At 46.2% G+C, this 23,267-nt stretch overlaps 1 protein-coding gene across 1 annotated transcript in view; it reads left to right on the top strand.

Annotated features, from left to right (window-relative positions):
* The window catches only part of SMARCAL1 (SNF2 related chromatin remodeling annealing helicase 1), a 388,047-nt gene that overhangs the window by 69,116 nt on the left and 295,664 nt on the right, over positions 1–23,267 (top strand). Inside the window, exon 4 of the mRNA XM_086954490.1 lies at positions 370–630. Coding sequence (XP_086810616.1) covers positions 370–630 — 261 coding nt within the window. The remainder of the gene's footprint in view (positions 1–369; positions 631–23,267) is intronic.

The raw sequence follows: 23,267 nt of genomic DNA, 5'->3' as shown, positions 1-23,267 counted from the left end.
GCCAGATAAAAAACACGTAGTCTATAAATCTGGACCACTGTTTGTATTTTCAAAATAAGGGCCTATTTCATTATAAATATGTCGCTCCTCAAATTTTCCTACATAAAGGCAGGCCAGACAACAACCCGGTCCCTTTTGGTATAACCTGGGAAACTCTCTTTTTGAGACCTAGATCTGATTTTAGTTATACCCTGAAAAAATGAATAATAGGGTATTTTTATTTTGAATTTGCAGTTTATATTCACGACTTATACCTTACTATGGTTAAGAAAAAAACTGATGAGCAGATGCGTGGCAAAGTAACTGCATGTCTACACGCTTAGCCATCTTTTCATTATATGTCCTGTTATTTTGTCTCTCTCTCATTAGTGGATGCTGTTGAAGCACTGCCTGCTGTGCTACTAAAGCCTCTGGAAGGTGTTGAGGCAATGGACATCAACCCTCGCCCCACTGCCATAAGCAACAGCCCGACCATTAATGCCCTCTTGCTGATGTGCAATAACTGGCAGAGGCCGTCTGCTACTGTGAAAGGGAAGTGTGTGCTGATATCCCGCTGCCATTTTGAAGTCGATATAGGATACCATGCAGAAGTCATTGGTGTTTTTAAGCAGATGGCCACCAAGAATTATGGTGAGTGTTGTTGCTTTTCTCTGCTGTTTGCCCTGCCAATAGATGGTTGCGGTATTTCCCTCTGTGTGTCTTTATGCAATGGATGATTCCTTTACCAAATGTTTTCTAGCTTTGACTGTGGGCTGCAAGTTAGTTTCCTGGTTCTTGAACATTGACAGTAAATGTTGTGTGCAGGTTGTACCGTAACAATGTCTGTTTTTCTCTCTCGTGAGAAAGGTTTAGATCCACAGTGAGAGGAAAAAAAATAAAAATGGTACGGATGTGTGTAGGCGTATTTACTTGTGACAGTAGAATAATAGTTAAACAAAAGAGCACATTGATGAAAAAAAAGTGCCCTGTCGAGATTTGTGATTTGTGTTTTTTTTCCTCCTAATTCACTCTAATTTACATCCAAGTTGTAATGTACAACCGTGAGAAATTGGGTTGTTGGTTGAATCTGACGAAACTCTGCTCAAGAAACAGTCATAATCCTTGTTGGGGTGAACCACAAAAGGTCAATAAATGAACTTGTGCTTGCATCTGGTAGCTTGGCACAAATGCAGTCACGCTTAACTCCAAGGCAATGCGTAAAGTTTTTATGCAGCACTTAAACAGTAATAATGTGGAAATACTACGCAAGAAAAATCCCACAATAATTGGAAACATAGAGTAGATTTTAATAAATTGACACCAAAACAACAAAAATCCAATCGGTAGAACCGGAATTATGAATGTTTAAAGTGAAAACTAGCATCTAAAAGATCAAAGCGCCAGCTGTGGACATCTAGTTGCGTGAGCCAAGTCGAAAGTTATGGCTGACCCCGGTTCAGATACACAAGTGGATTAGGCTCGTTGTCCGCTTACCTTAGTACTTAGAATTTTTTTTCAAGAAAATGTCTAAAAAGTTAACGTTTAGCGAGGCAAGGAAGCCTGCGAAATCCGGAGAGGAGGCATCATTGTTGGGAAGCCGCTGGATGAAGTTGCAGTGCAGATTTCTACATTTGGACTTAGCCTCTTTTATGGAAGTTGAAAATCTCTAGTGGGATGAAGCTATTGGCTGTAGCCGACAACGGCTCAGTGAGGCAAGCAGGTAGTTCTTGGTCCCCTCTCCATTCTCAGAGCACGTTTCGACAGAAGCTTTTCTGTACCAGGTTTTGGATTTTGGCATCTTTAGCACCACTTATAAGATTCCATGACTCGATGGGCACCACGTATTGTGTTGTGACTCACTGAGACTAGGCGTAGGTGTGGGTTCAAGATGGTTGAAGCCTTTTTTGTCCCTGAGGTTCTGATCAGAAGGCCAGCCAACTAGCTCTTGGAGGTAATCTGGAAGTACTGGGTGTAAGCAGAAAAGCAGGACTCAAGAAACAGGGCAGCTCTCTGAAGACACAGGGCAGCCTACAGGAAGCAGGGCAGTCCTCTTGATACAGCACGGTAGTCCTCTTGATGCAACATGGTTGTCTCTGGAGTACACAGCAGTTCGCTGAGAGCCTTCCGCAGGTTCAGAAGCGAACTGAAGAGTTGGCCTGAAAGCCCTATCTTATACCTGCTGGCCACTTAGAAGTAGAAGAAACTTTTGGTGTTTTCCCCTCCACTAAGTGTCCGGAATTTCCTGCCTCCCTGCCATGGTCTTCAGGCGTGATAGGTTGGTGTGAAGTTCTTTGTGTGTGGACTGAAGCTCAGTCTTTTCTCCTCGAGCAGAACAACGCTCTGGACTCGTCCCAATCCGGATTCCACAGCAACCACAGCACCGAAACGGCCTTCATCGCCCCCACCGACGACATCAAGACCCTGTTGGACAACAGCGAAACCGCGGCCTTTGACACCGTCTGCCACCGCACTCTACGCACATGCCTCCAAGACGCAGGGAACCACGACAAAGCCCTGGAGTGGATCACCTCCTTCCTCACCGGCAGAACCCAGAGTGTCCGCCTCCCTCCATTCCGTTCGGGGGCCACCAAGATCCTCTGCGGCACACCCCAAGGATCATCCATCAGCCTGACCCTCTTCAACGTCTACATGGCACCGCTCGCCAACATCGTTAGATCGCCCGACCTCAACATTGTCTCACACGCCGACAACACCCAGCTGATCCTCTCCCTCAACAGGGACCCCAGCACTGCCAAAACCAACCTCCAAGAAGGAATGAAGGCCTTCACCTTATGGATGAAGAACAGCTGCCTGAAGCTGAACTGACAAAACGTACGTCCTTATCCTTGGCGCCACCCCCTCCGCCTTGGATGACTCCTGGTGGCCGGCCACACTGGGAGCTGACCTGGCAGCCACCAACCACGTACGCAACCTGGGGTTCATCCTAGACTCATCGCTATCAATGACCCAGCAAGTCAACGCCGTCTCCTCCTCCTGCTTCAAACACCCTCCGCATGCTTCGCAAGATCTACAGTAGGATCCCCACTGGAACCAGAAGGACGGTCACCCAGGTCCTCGTCAGCAGCAGACTGGACTACGGCAACGCCCTGTACGTGGGAACCACGGCAAAACTCCAGAAAAGACTAAAACGCATACAGTACGCCTCTGCACGCCTCTTCCTCGACATCCCCTGCCACAGTCACATCACAGCCCAACTGAGAGACCTGAACTGGCTCCCCGTTGACAAGATGATCACCTTCAAGCTCCTCACCCACGCTCACAAAGCACTCCACAACGCCCGACCAGCATACCTCAACAAACAACTCCCCTTCTACACCCCTAACCGCCAGCTACGCTACGCTGACCTCCCCCTCGCCACCGTTCCACGCATCCACAGAACGACCATTGGCGGCAGATTATTCTCCCACCTCGCCACCAAGACATGGAACACCCTCCCCATCCACCGAAGGCAGACCCAGGACCTGCTGACCTTCAGGAGACTTCTCAAGACCTGGCTGTTCGAGCAGTAGCAGAGCCCTCCCATCCCCCAGGGCCAATTCTAAAAAATAAGGGGGAGTTGCCCCCCTAACCTAAGTCATTATTGGCCTGAAGGTCCCCATGCCATGGGACCACTTATTTAAGTAAAGGGGAGGTAGACCCTCTCCCCAAACCTCTTAGGCCCTGGGGACCCCATACCCCAGGGCCATGTATGTTTTTTAAATGGATGGGGCAGCCACCTGGCACCTCTCTCCGAGCCTTGTTAGACCCTGGGGACACCATCCCCCAGGACCACTTTTTAAATAAAGGGGAGGCGCGCCCCCCAAGCAGATTATGGCCCCGGGGACCCCATCCCTACTATGCCCTACCCTGTCAAAGGTAAGTGCCTTGGTGCCCACCTAGGGCACCCACAATGTTCTTGTTTGGGGTCATGGGGGGGGAACCACGCAGACCCTCTTCCCATTATGAATACCCCCCTCCCCCGGGCATAAATTTATTAAATGTGACCTATCTGTCATTTTATTTTTTGTTTTGTTTTTCAATACTGCAAGAGCCTGGTTCCTCTCCATGGATCGAAGCGGGTCAGGGTATCACTATCCTGCCCTCTTTTATTATTATTTTTTTTACTTCAGGAGTGGGGACTAAGTCCCAGAGTCCTGCAATGGCTCCCAGCAAAAAAAATTTCATGTTGCTAGCAGCCAAGCAGATTTCTCGCTCCCACATGAGCGAGATGACCCAGAGGAAATAAAGCTTCCTGTGCCAATCAAAACACTCTATTTTTAAATTGGCGCTCTTGCGAGAGTGTCTCGCAGACCCAACCTTCCAGATATACAAATATTTTTGTCTCTTAATTTCTCAACAACTACTGAACAGAATACACAAAATCAGAATTACAAAAAGCACAATCTGCAGACCAAGATCTAGCTTCCTTCCAAATTTAGTGTAAATTCCTTTCAGGGGTTTTTGCAGTAACCTGTCTTAAAGAAGTTTATGGAAAATTCATGGGGATTTTGTGTTTTTGAACCCCCCCCCCTTTTTTCGGCCCTGCTTGATGGATCACCCCGGAGCTCTCCATGAACAAACTAGTCGAAAGGTAGCACCTATTTTCGTGGAGATTCGTCAAACTGTGCCAGAGTTATTAGCAACACAATAAATGCCTACCTAGTAGTGACCGTCGCTAGTGTATGTAATGCTTTTATATATTTAACTCATCATTTAGCATGATGCAGAAGCACGCAGCTATTCCTGCTGGTGCCTCCATCTAGGATAACCACTCCTGTGTCAGATTACATCCTAGCAGTACCATTCCAGGAATGATTGTAGCTTCCAGTTGATTCCAGCAAAACACAAACCAATGTGACGCGTTTCAACTTAGCCCTCTTGCTCACATACACTGGCAGCCATATTCTTCTGCTATTTACATTGTCTTTTTGCTATTTTTAGTTCTCAAGCAAGTGGGGGTGACCATGTCAAAAGGGGCACTTTCCTACACTACTCTCTCTCCTCCCAAACTAAAGAGAATGAGGCTAACCTTTACCATGAGAGTCTTACTCTTCTAAATGGGAAAACCTGGAAAGGCTATCTGCATTGGCATGGTCAGTCCTAGGTCTGTATTCCACTATAAAGACCATACCCTGTAGGGGACTAGACCAATTCAACTGTTTGGGGTTTTCACCTTTCATTTGCATTAGCCATCTGAGAGGCCTGTGGTTTGAACAAGGAAGTGAGAGCCAAACAAGCATGGCATCAACATCTTCATGGACCGAACCACAGCAAAGGCTTACCTCTCAATGGCACTCCGAAGCTGCTCTCTGGGGAGTAACTGCTTGCTAATAAAAGCAACAAGTTGGTCATGGCCATCATCATTGGTATGGGAAAGGACTTCTCCTATCCCATGTTCGTAGGCATATGTTTGCACTATTTTTTTATTGAGTGGATTAAAACATAGTTACAATTGATGAAATGCAACTAAGACCCATTAAAGTGCTAGTATGATAATGTGCTAAGATTCCAGCAGCTTATTCAATATAAATACATAATTAGCAAGCATTTGCAATGCAATAGGTCTCACATTAGGAAAGTTTGAGCTATTGCAAATGACAAATTTTTTATTTATGTGTTGGTTTTGAAAATCGCGAAATTAATAGCTTTGTCATTTACAATGCCAATAGTTATAACGTTCGCAAATGTGACACCTATAGGATTTGTAATGCAACATGTTTTGTATTTACGTGACATAGATATATGGATATTACAAATAAGAATGGCTTTTAATTTTTTTAAATAATTAATACTTAAATAAAAGTGTCAGGCTTGTACTTGTCCTTTAGTGACGTAGGATAACCAATCTAGCAATGCCCAATGCAATTACCAATCATCTTACATGTCTTGTTAGTGCAGGTAAAAATGAAACATCATTCAGCAGCGCCATGCAGGCAGGGGGCATATAAAGCCAGTATTCGTCAAGTTTCGTGCCGTCCCACAGATGTGCACCATATTACTGTTGTGTTCTGCGCCTCTCCAATGTCTGAAATCATTACAAAGTTTAGTCCTGCATAGTTTCTCTGGTGACCAGTTCCAGCGGCGGACAGTCTTCAAAAAGCTATATTTTAGCAAGCTACACTGAACCCTTTGACGTAATCTGCTAGTCTTGTTTCCCACCCTCCTTCACACAGTGTTTCCCCCCATGTGAACGGTGTGTAGGTTGGGCTGGGGAAAACACAGTGATTAATCAGGGTGGCAGATAACCTCTACAATCTGTCACCTCGCCCTTGGATTGTGTTAGCCACTAAAGACAACAAGAACAAGCCTGTTGGCTTTGGCAATGCAAGTTGGGCCCGTTCATTCCTACGAGACGTTCAAAGCCACGGTATTTTGCGATCATGCTGTTGACTGTGACTGCAATTATGTGGCTGTTTTCAATCATTCCAAACAAAAGTAAGCTAATGCACATAAACAGACTATGCAGGTGTGTATGCACAATTCAGATATTTCATATGCACTACGTCTCGCTCCTCGCACACGTGACGCTTGCTTAGGAAGTACTCTACCCAAGCCTGACAAACAGTGGTCTGTCAACAAGACACCTGAATAAGAGCACTTAAAGATACGTTCAGCGCCTCCCACTAAAGGCAGAACCCATGACAAGTGGAGCAATGGTGCGCGACCTGGGGGGTGTTTTAAGAGCGGCTGAGAGCCAGACTTCATTTACCCAATTAATCTTCATCTTAGTCACGTTATGGACAAACATGGCGCTGCAGTGTGAGAACAAATACTTCACTGACTGTACGGCGATTGTTGCAAAGATAGGGAAACATTGTTAGGTGATAGAAAACTGCAGACTTCATTTATGATAATCTACGTTGAAAAAAACTGTCATATCGGTGTGGGCTCAACATCCTGTGATTGTGATCAAATCCCTTATCTCCTCGTGTCTAACCCCAAACAAGTTAAACTAGCACTGCGAAGCATGCACCAATCAATCTTAATAGTCTTACCTCATTTAAATCCTTCAAAGACATTGCTCTCAATTTATCTTACTCGTCTGCCTACTAGACGATCCCTATAAAAAACGAGTTTGCCGTTTTAACAAATAAAACGAAGGTAATTTTACCTCGTATGCTCAGAACACAAGACACTTATCACTAGAACAGACTCGGAGACAGCGCGCAACCAAGCTTGCTCCCCGAAGAGATACTAATCACTCAGACATGCTCAGAGTACGACAAGCCCAACAAACCAAAAGAAATTCTTTTTAACTTAGAACGAGCTCAAAATTAAAGCTCAACATGCAACGTGATGTATTGTCCGAAAGCCACGCATAACAGGAAATTAATTGGTAGCTACGCCATTTATTAACATTCAAAGCTCAACATGCAACGTGATGTATTGGCAAAACCAGGATTGTCTGAAAGCCACGCATAACAGGAAATTAATTGGTAGCTCCGCCATTTATTAACATTCATAATTCAACGGAACGCCATCTGCATTGTGGGCATCGGCAGGGAAAGCAGAAAAAAAGAAACTAGCGTGGCGTGCACAATTCCGGGCGGAAGTCAGGCAGGCCGGGGGCGGGACGTCAAGACACACCGGAAGCCCAGGCGGGAGCCTACCCAGCACTGGGACGTGTGGGCAGGAGGAGAAGGGTGGCTGGCGCTAGCGGGGCTCCCGTGAGGTGAGAGAGCCCCGCACCGAAGGAAGAGACGGCCGCCGCCTGCAACGAGCCCTCGCATGGAGAGCTGGAGACGAGTACCGGTGAGTGGGGGCCTTTGCTGAGCTGCGAGGGCGGGGGGCATGTCTGTGTGCGCGTGCGGCGGCGGGGGGCTCTGTATGTGTGTGTGTGCGTGTGTGTATGTGTCTTGGAGTCTGTGTGTATGCGTGTTTGTGTGTTTAAAAGAGGCCGATGACTGTGGGGGGGGGAGGGTGTGTGTGTGAGCGAACGAGTGTATGTCTGTGTGTGTATGCGCATGCATGTGTGTATGTGTGCGAACTTCAAGAAATCGGAGCCCGGGGATGTGCACGGCGCGGGAATTGCTGAGAATGTGGACGGAGCCGACGTGCGCGTTCACGCAGGCAAATCCAGCAGCAGAAGCGCGTGCCACCTTCCTGTCCCTAATTCCCCCGAAACGGACGGCTATACGTCTCTAGCTGGAGGCATCCTTCGGATGCTACTCCAGCGAGACCTAAAAAGGATACAAGATTTTTTCAGCAATTTCGGGAAGCAAAGAAAAACAGGTAATTTGATTGCACTCTCAGCCAGCATTGTATTTAGCAATACGTTTTCAAATTTAGAAGATGTCATTGGGAGCTGCACCAACAGCTGCATGATAATAAAGTTCATAATTTGGGAGGACTAACACCCCCCTGAGTTGAGCCAAATTGTAATATTGCTAATGAAGTTCTGGGTTGTTTGTTTGCCCAAATGAAATTCCTAATTATCTTCTCTAAATCCCGAAAATAGGATGTAGGTATTTTGATAGGAAGATTAATAAACAAAGATAAAAAATAATGGTAAAATGGACATTTTAATTAATGATACATGACCAATTAGTGTTAAGAAGATACCAGGTGTCCAATACAGTATTTGCTTTTTTAAATGTACTTCCATAATTTTGCATAAATAATTGATCATACTGGTTGGTCACGAATAACCCTAGATATCTAATTGGTTTAGTAGCTGACTGTTGGAAGGGAAATGAAAGTGATACTGTAGGAGAATTAAACAACAGAACCTCAGTCTTTGTTGGTTTAACCTGTACAAGTGTACAAGCTAATATTTCATCAAATGCCTTTTGAATATTTAATGAATCTGCTAATAAGTAAAGAATAATATCATCTGCAAATAATTAGATTTTTGACATTGCATCTAAAGGTGGAACTATCCGGGAATGCCTCTGTCTGCACGATGAACTGCTTTAAATAATCTGGAGCTTTTAGAATGGGTAATGAGCACAATGCTTCCTTCATACTGTCAAACGTCCTTTGACAGCTCACTGTCCAGTTCACTTTCTTTGTTTTTTTTTTTGGAGGTCAATTCTGTGGGTGTGACCACAATGGACCCATACTCTTTCACAAGCCTCTTTTAGTGCCCAGTCAAGCCAAGGAATGCCCTGTATGAGTCTGGGTGGTTGGAGCTGCCAAGTCCACAATTGTCTGGATCTTGGTTTGTAAGGGTTGAACTTGGCCTCCACCTACAAGGTGGTCCAAGTATACAACAGAGCCCTGCCCTACCTGGCACTTGCTTGCCTTGATAGTAAAGCCTGCATTTTGCAGAGCCTCATGGGCCTTGCCAAGGTGGAGCAGGTGATCCTGCCAGGTGGAACTATAGACAGCAATATCGTCAAGATATGCTGCACTAAAAGATTCCAACCTAGCAAGAACTTTGTTCACCAACCTTTGGAAGGTGGCAGTGCCATTCTTTAGTCCAAAAGACATAACAGTGAACTGATAATGCCCATCTGAGGTTGAGAAAGCAGATTTTTGTTTTGTCCTAGGGTCAGACCAATTTGCCAGTACCCTGATGTCAAATCAAAATTACTAAGTATCTGCGGCGTACCCCAGGGATCCTCCCTCAGCCCAACGCTGTTCAACATTTACATGGCCCCGCTTGCACACGTAGCCCGACAGCACAACCTCAACATAATCTCCTACGCCGACAACACTCAGCTGATCCTCTCCCTCACCAAGCACCCCATCACCGCCAAAGCCAACCTCCATGAAGGAATGAAGGCCGTCGCCGGCTGGATGAAGACCAGCCGCCTGAAGCTGAACTCGGACAAGACGGTAGTCCTCAACCTCGGCTCCCACCCTTCAGCCAGGGACGACTCCTGGTGGCCGACCACACTGGGAGCTGCACCGGCAGCCACCAACCACGTACAACCTGGGGTTTATCCTAGACTCATCGCTATCAATGACCCAGCAATTCAACGCCGTCTCTTCCTTCTGCTTCAAACACCCTCCGCATGCTTCGCAAGATCTACAGATGGAACCCGACAGATACAAGAAAGACAGTCACCCAGGCCCTCGTCAGCAGCAGACTCGACTACGGAAACGCCCTCTACGCGGGAGCCCCGCCCAAGCTCATCAAACCACTACAATGCATCCAAAACGCCTTGGCACGACTGATCCTCAACATGCCACGGCCACACCCCCCCCTCCCCCCCCCACCTGAGAAACCTGCACTGGCTCCCCGTCAAAAAGAGGATATCCTTCAAGCGCCTCACCCACGCACACAAGGCATTCCACAAGATCGGCCCAGCCTACACTCAACAGACCGCTCTCCTTCTACATCCCTAACCGCCAGTTACGCTCCGCCGACCTCTCTCGCCACTGTCCCGTGCATCCGAAGAATAACCACCGGTGGGAGATCCTTCTCCCACCTTGCCGCCAAGACATGGAACACCCTCCCACTGAGCCTACGACAGACCCAAGTCCTGCTGACCTTCGGGAGGATACTCAGGACCTGGCTGTTCGATCAGTACCCTCTCCCCCACCCCCTTTACCCCCCCCTTACCCCTCCTCCCCCCCAGCGTCTTGAGACCCTCGCGGGTGTAGTGCGCTTTACAAACGATTGATTGATTGATTGACTGAGAAATGTGCCTGCCCCTAACTGTCAATTAGAATAGCTGCCCTTAGGATAGTGTGTGTAAGAAGAACAGGAGAGGACCCATAGACCACGTTGGGATGGGTATAACGAGTACACAAAAACAGTTCCCAACAGGTATCGTGTAGAGACAATTAAATAATGTATGCAATCTGCATTACAAAAAGGGAAACAAGGAGTCTCTGTGTTTTTTTTTTAAAAAGGCAGTATTATTCACCAATGTACATAGGGAGAGGTCTTTCACATGGCAATACAGTTAAACAGCACTGTATAGAACAGATCTTGTGACAACCCAGTGGCACTTGGTGCAAGGTGCTATATACAATAAGTGAAGTGAAGGTGCAAGTGCTAAAGTGGACAGCGTGATCGACGCATGAACATAAGTATATACATCAATTGGTGGCTCAACAGAAACAAGTTGTAATCACTTTAAAATACAATTGTGGTTCCAACAGGAGCACAAATTGTGATATGCGTCATGTAATTTATGCTGTCTTGTCGACGGCGTTTCGATCCCTTCTATTTGGAATCGTGATCAGGACAGGGTTGTCGATGGGACCAGTGCTGTGGGCGAGAAAGGGGTAATTAGGGGTGGGCAAGGCAGGGCGAAGGGGAGGGGGGCAGGTTGGGGGGGGGTTATCGGAGGAGGAGGAACAGTGATTGCCTAGAAGAGACAAGGTGGGGGTGTTAATTAGGAGTGACTAGGGTATGTGCACGGATGAGGAGATATGGCCAGGTGAGTTGGTGCAGGTAAGTGAAGGGAGGCAATGGAAACAAGGGGGGAAAAAGGGGGAGGGTAAAGACTTACAGTAGCACCCAAGCGAGGACGTGTGGGTAGCTGCGGTCCAAATGGTCGTTCAGAAGTCGACGGCTGCAGGGGAACAGAAGGAGGGGGGGGGGCGGGGATCAGAGCCAGATCATAATGAAAGGAGGGGCTCGAGAAACGAAACTCGGATTAGGTGAAATTACCTGATGGTAGAATCAATCTGCTCAGCGGGCGGGATATGCGGCGCCTGCGAGGAAAAGTGGCAGGGGTCAGAGAGAGTCGGTAGCGAGGCAATTCGTTACGTAATGCCACATGGCGAACGCACAAAATGTGCAGTGTGTGGGCGTACCTGTGTGGATCAGGGCGGCAGAAGGCTCATGGGTCTCTTCTAACGCGGGGCTGTTGGCAGTAAATGCTGGAGCTCTCTGCGCCGGTACGGAGCCACATATAAGTAAAGATAGGGCGGGGAGGGCGACGGGAGAGGTGGGGTAAGGGGCGTGTCTCAAGGTTACCACGGTAACAGAGGCAAACAGGAAGTTACGAGGAGGAGGAAGTGAAACAGGCTGAGTCGGATCGTAGTCATGGCGATACTAACAGACAGGGCGTACTAAGGGGCTTAATAGCAGGACGGAACCTTCATGAATGTAATCGCCAGAGTGGAGAGCAAGGCGAGATCATAAACGCAATAGTCAAAGACAAGTACAAGAAATATAAAATTATATACACTCTTAAGGTTACACAGATTATGAATACGGGGTCCGGCCAAAGTGCGCCTGAAGTGGAGTGTATTCACAAAGGAAAGGGTATCCAGTTGGATGATTGGTTTAAAACCAGTGGGATATTTAACATCATATTAGATTCAAATGTCCGGGGCGAAGGAAGCAGCAATAAAGATTACAAATAATACAGGTCCAGCTGGATACACGGTTTAAAACCAGAAAGTTAAAAACATATCCATATTCAAGTAGAGTAGTCAGGGGAATAGAGTTGTTCGAGCGAAATATGCAGAATATACATTTAGAGAGTTACATAGTTTGTAAATGCAAGATCAGGCACAATTCCGCATGGGGTGGGGTATATTTACAAAAGATGATGGTGCGTACTATTGATAGAGGCAAATGATCCAGCAATGGAGATTATAAATAACTGGGATCCAATTGGGTATATGGTTTTAAACCCAGAAAATTAAATATACATCGATGAACCAACTGATAATCAAGGGAGTGGATTTTAGATAGTGATAGTGTTAGTCCACTCATCAAAGTATTGAGCCCATGGTTGACCGAGTCAACACGTGCGATCCATTTACATTCAGCTCTATTGAGTAGAGAGGACATGTTACCACCTCTGATTGGCAGTGTTGGTTTCTCAATAACCATCCATCTGAGATCTGTATCGGCATGTAATTTCTCCATGAAATGTGTGACTAGAGGAGCCGTGAGTACCTTGCAGTTAATTCTGCTCTTGTGTTGTATTATCCGTTGTTTGACCATTTGAGTTGTTTGCCCAATGTAGATAAGGTCACACGGACAACGGATAGCGTAGATTACATTTTGTGTTTTACAATTCGAGTGGTGGGAAAGTTGATGAGTATGTCCATTGTAGATGAATTCTTTTGTATTAGTTGTTAGGTCACAGACACTGCAAGATTGGCATTTGAAATGCCCGATAACTGGGTTCAGGCCCCAGGCAGCTGTAATAGTGTGTTTTTCAGCTATCGGGGTTGGCCATGTGATGGCGTGCACCAGATGGTTGGCGATGTTGTTCCCTCTCTGGTATGAAAATAGAGGAGGTGCGTGAAATTGGGCATCAAATCGCAAAACAGGCCAATTTTTCTTGATTATTCTGGCAACCTTGTTGCTGTCTGGGCTGAAGACAGAAACAAAGGGGATTCTGCTCATGGATTTTGGATTGTTATTAGGCATCAGTAGGTCCTCGCGGTGGTTGTACCATGCTCGTTTTTTAGCTCTTGTGACTAAACGTCGTGGGTAGCCTCTGTTGATGAGTTTTGTTACCAGGATGTCGGCCTCCCTGAAGTAGTCTTTGCGCCATTTACAATTACGGCGGATTCGCAAGAACTGGCCAAAGGGGAGTCCATCGCGTAGTCCTCTCGGGTGGTTGCTTGAATAATGTAACAAAGTGTTACGTTCCGTAGGCTTACGGAAAAGGGAAGTTCCTAGGGTGCCCTCTTCTGAATGGATAGTGACGTCAAGGAACGGTAGGTCATTGGATTTGGACTCGCTTGTGAATTTGAGGTGTTCCTGTGAAGTATTGAGCCAATCAACAAATGGTTGAAGGGTATCAGTTGTCCCATTCCAGATTAATAGAATGTCATCTATATATCGGCGCCACAGATGGATTTGGGGCCGATATGGGTTGGTAGGGTTTAGAATCAGTGATTTCTCCATCTCGTGTACAAATAGAATGGCAAAGTTGGGGGCGAAGCAAGCGCCCATTGACACTCCCTTGATTTGCAGGTAGTATACACTTTTGTACATGAAGTAGTTGTTTTGTAAAGCTATACGTAAAAGGTCCATGATAAAATCAGTAGGGATCTTGGTGGGTTGTGGCCTGGAGAGTAGGAGATTTTTGATTACTTCGAGGCCTTCACGGTGAGGGATATTAGTGTAAAGGGACTCGATGTCCAAACTTGCCATTAGTTGGGTGTCCAGGTCAAAGGGCTGATCTTCTATGGTATTAATCAGGTCCATTGTGTCACGTATATAAGTGTCAGTGATGGGTACGAATTCCTTGATGACAGCATCCAGGTACTTGCCTAGAGGTTCCAGTATGGAGCCGCACCCGGACACGATGGGCCTTCCGGGTGGGTTTCTAACATCCTTGTGTATTTTTGGGAGGACGTATAGAACCGGTGTTCTGGGATGTGGGTTATTCAAGTACTCAAATTCCTTCTTGGTAATAATGTTGTTGTCTCTGGCTGTAGTGGTGATAGAGAGAATATTTAGTCTGATGTCTGACAGGGGATCTTTTGAGAGAGTGTGGTAGTGTTCGACATTGGTGAGTTGACGTTCAACCTCTTTGTCATATTGTGTGTTGTTAAGGACGACAATTCCCCCACCCTTGTCAGCGGGTTTGATGACAATTTCAGAGTTATTCTGGAGGGAATTAAGGGCTTCCTTTTCAATTAAGGGAAGATTGTAGGGGATGAAGCGAGGTGTGGTTCTAAGGTCCATTACTTCCTTCATGACTAGTCGTTCAAACGCCAGTATTTCTGGTGTCATTTGATGAGATGGAGGATTAAAAGTAGAAGGTAGTCTGAATGGAGAGATTTGATCAATTCTGGAGTCAGGTTTGTCAGCAAAGAAGTACTTTAACCGAATTCTTCTAAAGAATTTTAGGAGGTTAGTTTGTAACTCCAGGAAATTAGTTTTGACAGTAGGTACGAATGAAAGACCTCGCGATAGGACTCTGGTTTCCTCTGGAGTAAGAGTATGGTCAGATAAGTTGAAAATGGGGATGGTCATAGCAGTGGTGGTTATCTCTTGGTTGTTTGTTACTGTGGTTGTCCCCATTGGTAGTAACGATTGCGAGTCTGACGGTTGCCTGGTACCTGAGGTTGATACTGTCTGGCCCTGGTTTGACGGGTTTGTGGTGGTGGTTGTTGGCCGCGTCCCCGGCCTCGTCCTAAAAAACCAGGTGGTAGAAGTGGCGGTGGTCCAGAGGATGAGGCGTCTGTGTCGTCTGCAGAACTATTTGAGGAGACAGAGAACGTTACGCGTTGGTTGTTCCTAAATCTACCCCAGTTTTTGGTTCTGGGGGCGTTTTGTTGGGTGTTATAGAATTCCTCGTTGAGGTACGGATAGGTGTTTTCAACTTTGTAATTTTTAATGTCTCTTTCTATTTTATTGACCTTCTTATTGACTTCAAAAGAGTTAAAAGTGGCGATGGTACCATTAATTTTGTCTTGAAGGCTTTTGGCATCAGTGAGAGTGGTATCAGCTTGGATAAGTTTTTCTAGTTCTTCAATCTCTTGTAATTCCAATCGGCTATGTTCAATGGCTGTATCTATCCCCAGAACCATCCAATGGCGGGAGCAGGTAGTCAAGGTAGTTCCTTATGTGTGGACAGGGGCTTGCTCTAACAATCCCAAGGTGCTCTACTAGGGGGTAGTGTGGTTGAGCAGCCTTAGGCTTACCAGAGAGGAGTGTTAGATATCTGCAAATAAGCACACTAGTCAATAAATGATGCACACGACTCAGTAAGGAGATCCACAACAATTTATAAGAAAAAAGTATCTTTACATATAGTTAGGCACCATATTCAATACGATCAGGTAAGTATCTTTTTCAATAGAAATACTTATGCATTTAAAAAGTTGATGGTTCATTTTTCGGAAGCTCCAATGTTATCCAATTGGAGGAAAAACAATTATGGTATTCAGGTACAGTACAGCGACTTATGAGACCAATCTCCTGGACTTAAAGCGAATGTAAGGCAAGATCTAAGGCAGCACCAGCAAGACCCCAACAGCTGCACTAGGGTGTCTGAGTGCAGGGGTGCAACACAGCGTTGGGTGCCCAATGGAAGTCAATGGGTATTGAACTTGGTAAAAAGAGGCTGCAGGTTGTGACTGGGAGGCCAGTCGTGCCTTACATTGCTCGGGGACGTGGGGACACCTTTGGTCCTCTTCTCCATGGGCCAGGGGCGATGGGTGCAGAGATGTCTTTAGGTGTCGGGTCTTTGTCACCGGGAGCAGACGCGGTTGAAGGGGGAGGGGGTAGGCATGCAAACAGAAGCTGTAGGTGGCGTTGAGGAGTCTACGGCGGGGAAACCCAAGGTGGGCTTCAAGTCTGAAGGTTCTGGCGACCATTTTGACACAGTTGGCCCACTTCAACTTGGGCTAGGCGCTTGGGTGCAGTGTTGCTTTCCGGCATCTGGTTCTCGTGGTCTTGTGAAATTAAATGAAGGTTTTGTAAAGTGCAAGATTGCGTTGTGTGACGTGCTGTCTGATATGCTTGGTAAGATAGACCGGTCCAGCCCCGTAAAGTGTCTTGTGCACAATGCATAATGATTTAAATTGGATCCTTGCCTGGACCGGATGCCAGTGCAGCTCTTGAATACTTTGGGATACAGGACTGAATTTTGGAATCATGAGCAATAATCGCGCTGCCACATTTTGTAGTAATTGCAGCTTGCGTAAAGTCCTCTTGTTTGCCCCTAAGTAGAGGGCGTTGCAGTAATCGATTGCCTCACAGCTCAGTCTTTGGTACTTGCAAGGTGCAGGGGAGCAGTTCCGCTGCTCCAGAGGAGTTATTGGTTCCTGGATGAAGTGCTAGCAGTTCTCACAGGCTTTGGAGACACAGCATCTGCAGGGCAAGTAGTCCTTTAGTGTCATTGTCTAAGTCAGCAGGCAGGACGATAGGGTTGGCACCAAGTCAGTTGCTAGGTCTTCTGTTCTTGCTCTTTGCGACTTTTCACAGCTGATTTCTTCTTTCAGATTGGCAAGATTTGATTTTCTCGTGCCATGAGTTCCCCCAAAATACCGGAGTTAGGGGAGTGCAGGGTAGTAGCTAATGTGCTGCTAACCCCTGATGTCACCTGCTCCCTATCTGACCACTTCCTGTGGGAAGTGGGCATAACCCTGTCCCAGAGTACCTAAGTTTGCCATCACCAAGATGGCCTACTCTGAAAAGTTGTGTCCACTTCAGGTTCGGCCACCTTAGGAGTAGTACTAGCCTGGGGGTGGCACGCCTATCTGACTAGCTATTTTTCTACCTGTCCAGTTGCCAAAGGAATCTGGGCAAAGGGGGTAAGCTTCCTATCCTGTGAGGGAAGCCATATTTGCATTTCAAAGGCGGTGGCATTTTTAAAACTCCCCGGCCTTGGAATTCTAATCAGCAAGTCATCCTGTGGGAGGGGTGTGAACACCCTCTTACTGACCAGGCTTTGTTTCTGACCTCCTGAGAGCAAAGGCCCTCACCCTTGGGGGTCAGAAACTTGTCTCTGGTGGCAGGCTGACACACACACACACCATTATTTATCACAAAAAGAAGAGACAAGGGAATGAGCCTTTTCTGACTCCCCTACCAAGACTTAAAACTAACTCAAGAGAGAAGGACTAAGTATCTAAAAATTTAGGAACCCAACTGTAGCTAGCCGAAAAGGTCAATCCGCTACCTGGCCCTATAATGAGATAACTCAAAAATTAAACATCAAAGGCAAAGAGAAAAAGAGGAGACATAACTTATCTTAATACTGCACTCACACTTTTTATGAGGAAGAGTGGTGAGTGGAGTAAGTGTGAAAAGAACAGGAAAAACTGTAAAGGAAAGAATATTCCCTCAAGAGGGGATCAAAAGTGTGCAGACAAGTGCAAATAAAACTATCTCAGGGGATACCGACAATTTACCTTTAATCTTGTTTCCCCTTGATAGGATTAAAAAGATCAAGGTTGGGATGTTTTAGGGGGATGAATGCCCCTATATCCCCACTGCAGGAACCAACATATTTCGGCCTATGCTAGGTGCCCACCTGGTCACACTGGCCTTTGTCAGGGTATGGATCCCTTTACTTTACCGTCTTCACCCACAGTTGGGTGCTTCATTCAATTAACAAGAGTGAAATTTCTCCAGTTCACCTCCTCGAACAATTATAGAGAGGTAATCATACTACGAGTTTGAAAGAATTTCTCTAAACCCGGGACTCTTGTGGGAACGTGGTCTTGTAGTCACACTTACTCCAAAGATCTACTGGTCGCCGTTTCCGCATCCAGGTCCACTGACGAACACACACCAGTGTCTGGTAGGTTTTCTGGGGACACCTCTGAGGAGCCCTCTCGGTGCATGTGAAAATAAATCCCAACATTGGAATCAGTGTGAGTTTATTAATATGAGATGTTTGATACCAAACATCCCTATTTTCAGTGTTGCCATCATGTAGCTGGGGAACTCGCCTTCACCAGTGTCCAGCACATGCTTTTAAAATGGATTCCCTGATCGCTTGTACTGGTAGTCATAGAACTGACCAGCACAACTGACCAGCACAGGGGCTTATCTGCTCAGGCAGATATGTCCTCGCATGTATTATAATGCGCCCTGCCTTAGAGCAGTAAGGCCTGCTTTTGGAGGTGACTTACAAATATTACATGCAGTGTTAGGGGGCATGACACACAGGGAAGTGTGTCATATTGTGTTTTCACCTTTGTCTGTACCAAAATTTGTAGCCTGCAGTGGTAGTCTTGCAAGTGTATGGTCTCTGAGGGTGGTGCAATTCGTGCTACAGCCGTTAGGAATCCTCTTTAGTACTTCAGGCACTAGGTACCAGGGGTAGCATTTACTAGGAACTTACAGAGAGTGCTAAAGGTATTGCCAATTGGGGGAACAAACTGTACAGTTGTGCCAGACTTGCCACTGCAGAGCCTGTGTGCAATGTACACTACCATGTCGTGTTGGCATCTAGAACTCCTTACCAAGCCTTAAACCTCTCTCTTATTACATATAAGTCACCACTTAAGTGGGCCCTAGGTAGCCTATTGGGCAGTAATTGGAATGGTAATGATAAATCCTCTTTCCTGGTAAAGTTGGATTTCACATTACTCTTTTAGAAATGGCGCTTTTAGAAAGGGTTACAGCTTGACTTTGTGCATTCTATCGAGACAGCCACACACAAAAGATGGTTAGGTGAGTCTGAGTGGCTATCTGCCCCCTAATGGCCCATCCAGAGCAGGATGGAAGGGAGGAGCTGACACACCTGTATAGACAATGTCCTGTCCCCACACAAAGGGTTGATTACCCTCCTGTGGTGAGTCTGGAGCCAGGGCTGGAAAGAAAGGACCTCTGTGCACTTCAAAGACCCTTCTTTTAAGTCACCCCCCTCTTCAAAGGCACAACTGGGTATAACTAATGGTTCTCTGACTCCACCAAGACAACCACTTCTGGCCCTATAAAGAACCTCTGTCAGGAGGATGGCTGTGCTGCTACAGGGGCTGTCACTCTGCTGGACTGCTGCCCTTGAAGAACTGCTTTTCAGCTGTGCTGCCCTTCTGCCTGCTGCTCTCTGGTCTTGAAGAGGGAGAGCCAGACTCTGCCTTGAACACAGAATGATCTCCATGGGCTTGTTGGTTTGCCTCCTGTTTCATGAGACGCTAGGATATCAAAGTCTCACTACCTGCTCCTGTGCCTGGTCTGCTGGAAGTAGACCCAGATGCTTGCTCCAGTAAAATTGACGCATCAACAGTCTGCATGTAGCAAAACCGGCACATCGACCCTGTTGTGGGAGCAGAATCAGCGCATCTGAGTCGGAACCAGCGCATTGCCTAAAAGGACCGACGCATTGTTGCAGTGTGGGAAGATAGGTGCATTCCTACGACTCCAGGGAAATACCCAGCACATAGTCTACGGAACCAAGGCATCTTGGCTCGGCACATCGTCTTTGGTACCTGTGCATCACCACCACTACAGTGTGGAGAAAATCAACGCCTCACCTCAACTGCTGGATCAAAACAGATGCATTGCTTGTCTGTACCCTGCAACTCGATGTTGCAACCAGGATTAAGGTACTTTGTTCAGCGGGCCTACGTGGCTCCTGTATGCGGCCTGTGCTCCTTCAGGTTCAGCCTGAACTCTTGACTTTGCCCCAATCGAGCGCGACCAGATACGTGCTTACTGCTTTTAAGTGCTATTTTACATTTAATCTTTGAATATTCATATCTATACTTCTGGATTTTTGTAATTTTGGTCTGGTTTTATTTATAAAATCCTAATCTATTTTTCTAACCTGGTTTGGAGTCTTTTTGTGGCGTTTTTATAGTGTTACATTGTGTTGTAATGCATAAATACATTGCCTCATAAGTTAAGCCTACCTGCTCTGTGCCAAGCTACCAGAGGATGAGCACAGGTTAATTCATGGTGTGTATCGGACTTGCTCTGGCTAGGATTGTGGTCCCTACTTAGACAAAGTGCAGACCTCTACTAACTAGAGACCCAATTTCTAACACTCCTATTATTGGTTTTACCAATTGGTAAATACTCCTAAATCTCAAAGATGACATGTCCCCATCTTGTATTCCTATAATACCTTGCTACGGGGTACTTCCCATCTTAATTGCCTTGGGCCTCTACCCTTTGGTCCCTAACATAGTGTTTTGTGGGTGCTCATGGTTGGCACTTGGGACCCACCAGAAACCTGGGGAATCGTATCCCTGGGGCTGGAAAGGCTCGGGGGATGAGGGGAGAGGGGAAAGAAGGAGGGCATATGCCCCTTCCCCTTAAGTTAAAAGAAAAGATCTTTGGGGGTTAGGGTCCACAGGGCCTTTATTAGCTCGGGTGGGGTCCTCGGGTCCCTACTAGCTCTGGGAGGAGTGATTGCGTGCCTCCTTTTTTTAATAGAAATATAAGGCTCTAGTGGATGTGGTGGGAAAGGCTCTGCAATGGGGCAGCATGCCCATTCCCCTAATAAAAAAAAAATAAGATACGGGTGGGGACAAGGACAGTCAATATACATTTTTTCAGTCTCGCCTAGCCAACACGTATGCTCTGTCTCTCCGAGACATCTAGTAATCTATATGCGTGGTGAAACTCCTCCTATTTCTGGGTAATTTCTCGCTGCTAGCGGTTAGTTAACTTTGGCATTTATTTTTTGTTAGCCGGCTCATAATTGCCTCTTCATCCAATACGTAACTTCCATTTATTCCGGAAGCAGCACTGCCTAACTTCAGTCTCCTTACTCTTTCACAGCGTAGTTGATTTTTTTTTTAAACATAGTGCGCATTAACATGTGCGTGCTACCTGACATTATAGCATGCATCAAAAGTATCCCGGCCGCCGAACACATGTTTTTATTATTGCCATGCAGCTCGCCTCGTGGGCTGCAAGGCTTATGTGTTTTAGGAAAAAGGGCGCCGTGCTTTGTTTTACCACGCCACTGTTTTCATGGACCGATGCTTCACCGTTCCCCGTGCTACTCACGGACAGCCGCCGCTGCCTTATAGCCCCACCAGCATCGCAGCTGCTGGCCATGGCGTGCCGTGCTAACTTCTCTCGCCATACTCCCAGCGCCGGCATCCTGGGTGCCACTAACCGACCAACATCGGCGCTGGAACTTCTGGCAAGAAGCATACATGCCCTGCGAACCGGAGGCCGAGTGCTACGCACAGTAAAGCGAACCCGTGGGCGAGCAGTAACTGCGCCCGACTGCCACCCCTGCAGTTCATGCATGGCGGACTCAGCTATGTTGATAACCGTTACGCAGCACAAGGCCAGAACAGCTATCGCCCAAAATAAATCAGACCACAACAAACAGAGAAAACATCACTGATAGCATAAAAGGCCACTTTATTAATAAGATGAGGCAATTTTTCGAAATATCCTTGAATACTAAAACATGTTATATATTTTCTTCGAAACCATACAGTTTTGAAACTTTATACCAAAACCTTATATTTTATTTCAAACTTATTTTGTTGTAACTGTATTGACCAAAACCATCCATAAACTTCATTTCATGAATTCACCCCATATTTCGAACATATTTCACTTTTCCTTTTTTTCCTTTCCTTTTCCCCATCCTGCTCCTCCCCCACCCTCTCTCATGAAGGACGATCAAGTCCGCTCTAAACATTGACCTCCCCCTTATTCCGCCACTCTGGAAAAACCCCGGATTTTTCCTGACCCCACCCAAAATGTTTTGCATGCCCTGTTCTCCTTTGTTTTTTGTTTTTTTGTTTGTTTTATTCTTCTCCCACTCTTGAAGATACCCACAACTCCACTTGCAACTCTTTGGACAACATGTCCCTTATCTCCAGAATATAGTAATCCATTCCCAATTGAGTTAGATGTTTTCTGTCTTCTCTAAACAAGGGGCCTTCTCTGCCAGTGATGTTATCATGTGCTATGGTCTGAATCCCCAAGCCCACACAAAAAATTTTCATTGCTCTGTTCAGTTTCTTCCTTGCTTTCTCCATAGCACTGTGGTTCCGCGCATTCCTCCACTGTTTCCTGAAAACAAATTCCGTCCACACCAACCTGGTCCCTAGCCAGTTGTTTACAATCACAGCCAAGTCTAACTGCATTTTCTTTATTAAACTTAAACCTGATAGTGCTACTAAATCATTTTCTCCTAAGTGGAGTATTAACATGTCGGTCCACCTCTGTCACATACCTGTTTTTGCTAGCAATGGAAACAAGTTATCCCATCTCATCCCTCCTTTACCGCACCAGTAAAGTTTGTGTCCATCGCTGGGGATGCCCAGATTTCGTCCATATATCTGATGGTTGGCAAAAATCGCAGCACACTTGACAAACGAATGCCCTATGATCCATACTTGTTTTTTGATAGGACGCAAACCCCGAATATCACCTAGATGAAAGAAAACACTTAATTAAAACATGAACGATAACCATGCATCTTGTTTTTTTTTATTTCCTTACATAGCGCACACAGCAATCTGAACGTCATCTACCTATTCTTTTGATCGCACCCCAACCCAGCCCCAAACGAGCTGCCTCTGACGCTGCCCCAATCCTAAGAGTGTGTTGCAAATTTCGTTGGATCTTTCCCAAGTAATAATAACGTTCTCCTCAGAACCACCAGCAGCTGGTGGCTCAATATTTTCTCCCCTGACTTGTGGACAAAAATCAGCCCCTCAAAAAAGTCCCTTGCAACCTTAAAATCCCTGCACTCCCTTACAGGACAACAACCCTTTGTTTGACTGACGTTTAGATGTATCCACACTCCCTGCCCCATCTGGTCGGTTTTAGATTTGCGTAACCAGATTTTTAAACTGTTGCCTTCCAAACATACATCCTTGCTAATTAAACCTGGTTCAGTCCTTAAACCTAATAATTCAGAAACTCTAAATGCTCCAAAAAGGGGCCATATCATACATAACCTAAACATCCTAACTTCATGAAAATTGTAATAGGATCCTGGTAATTTCAACAACAATTGCTGCAATAGCTCAAA

This window comes from Lissotriton vulgaris, chromosome 2_1, assembly GCF_964263255.1.
Source record: "Lissotriton vulgaris chromosome 2_1, aLisVul1.2, whole genome shotgun sequence".
NCBI classification, from domain to species: domain Eukaryota; kingdom Metazoa; phylum Chordata; class Amphibia; order Caudata; family Salamandridae; genus Lissotriton; species Lissotriton vulgaris.
The sequence above is the reverse complement of the archived record's forward strand: the minus strand, read 5'-3'. Positions and strand labels throughout refer to the sequence as shown.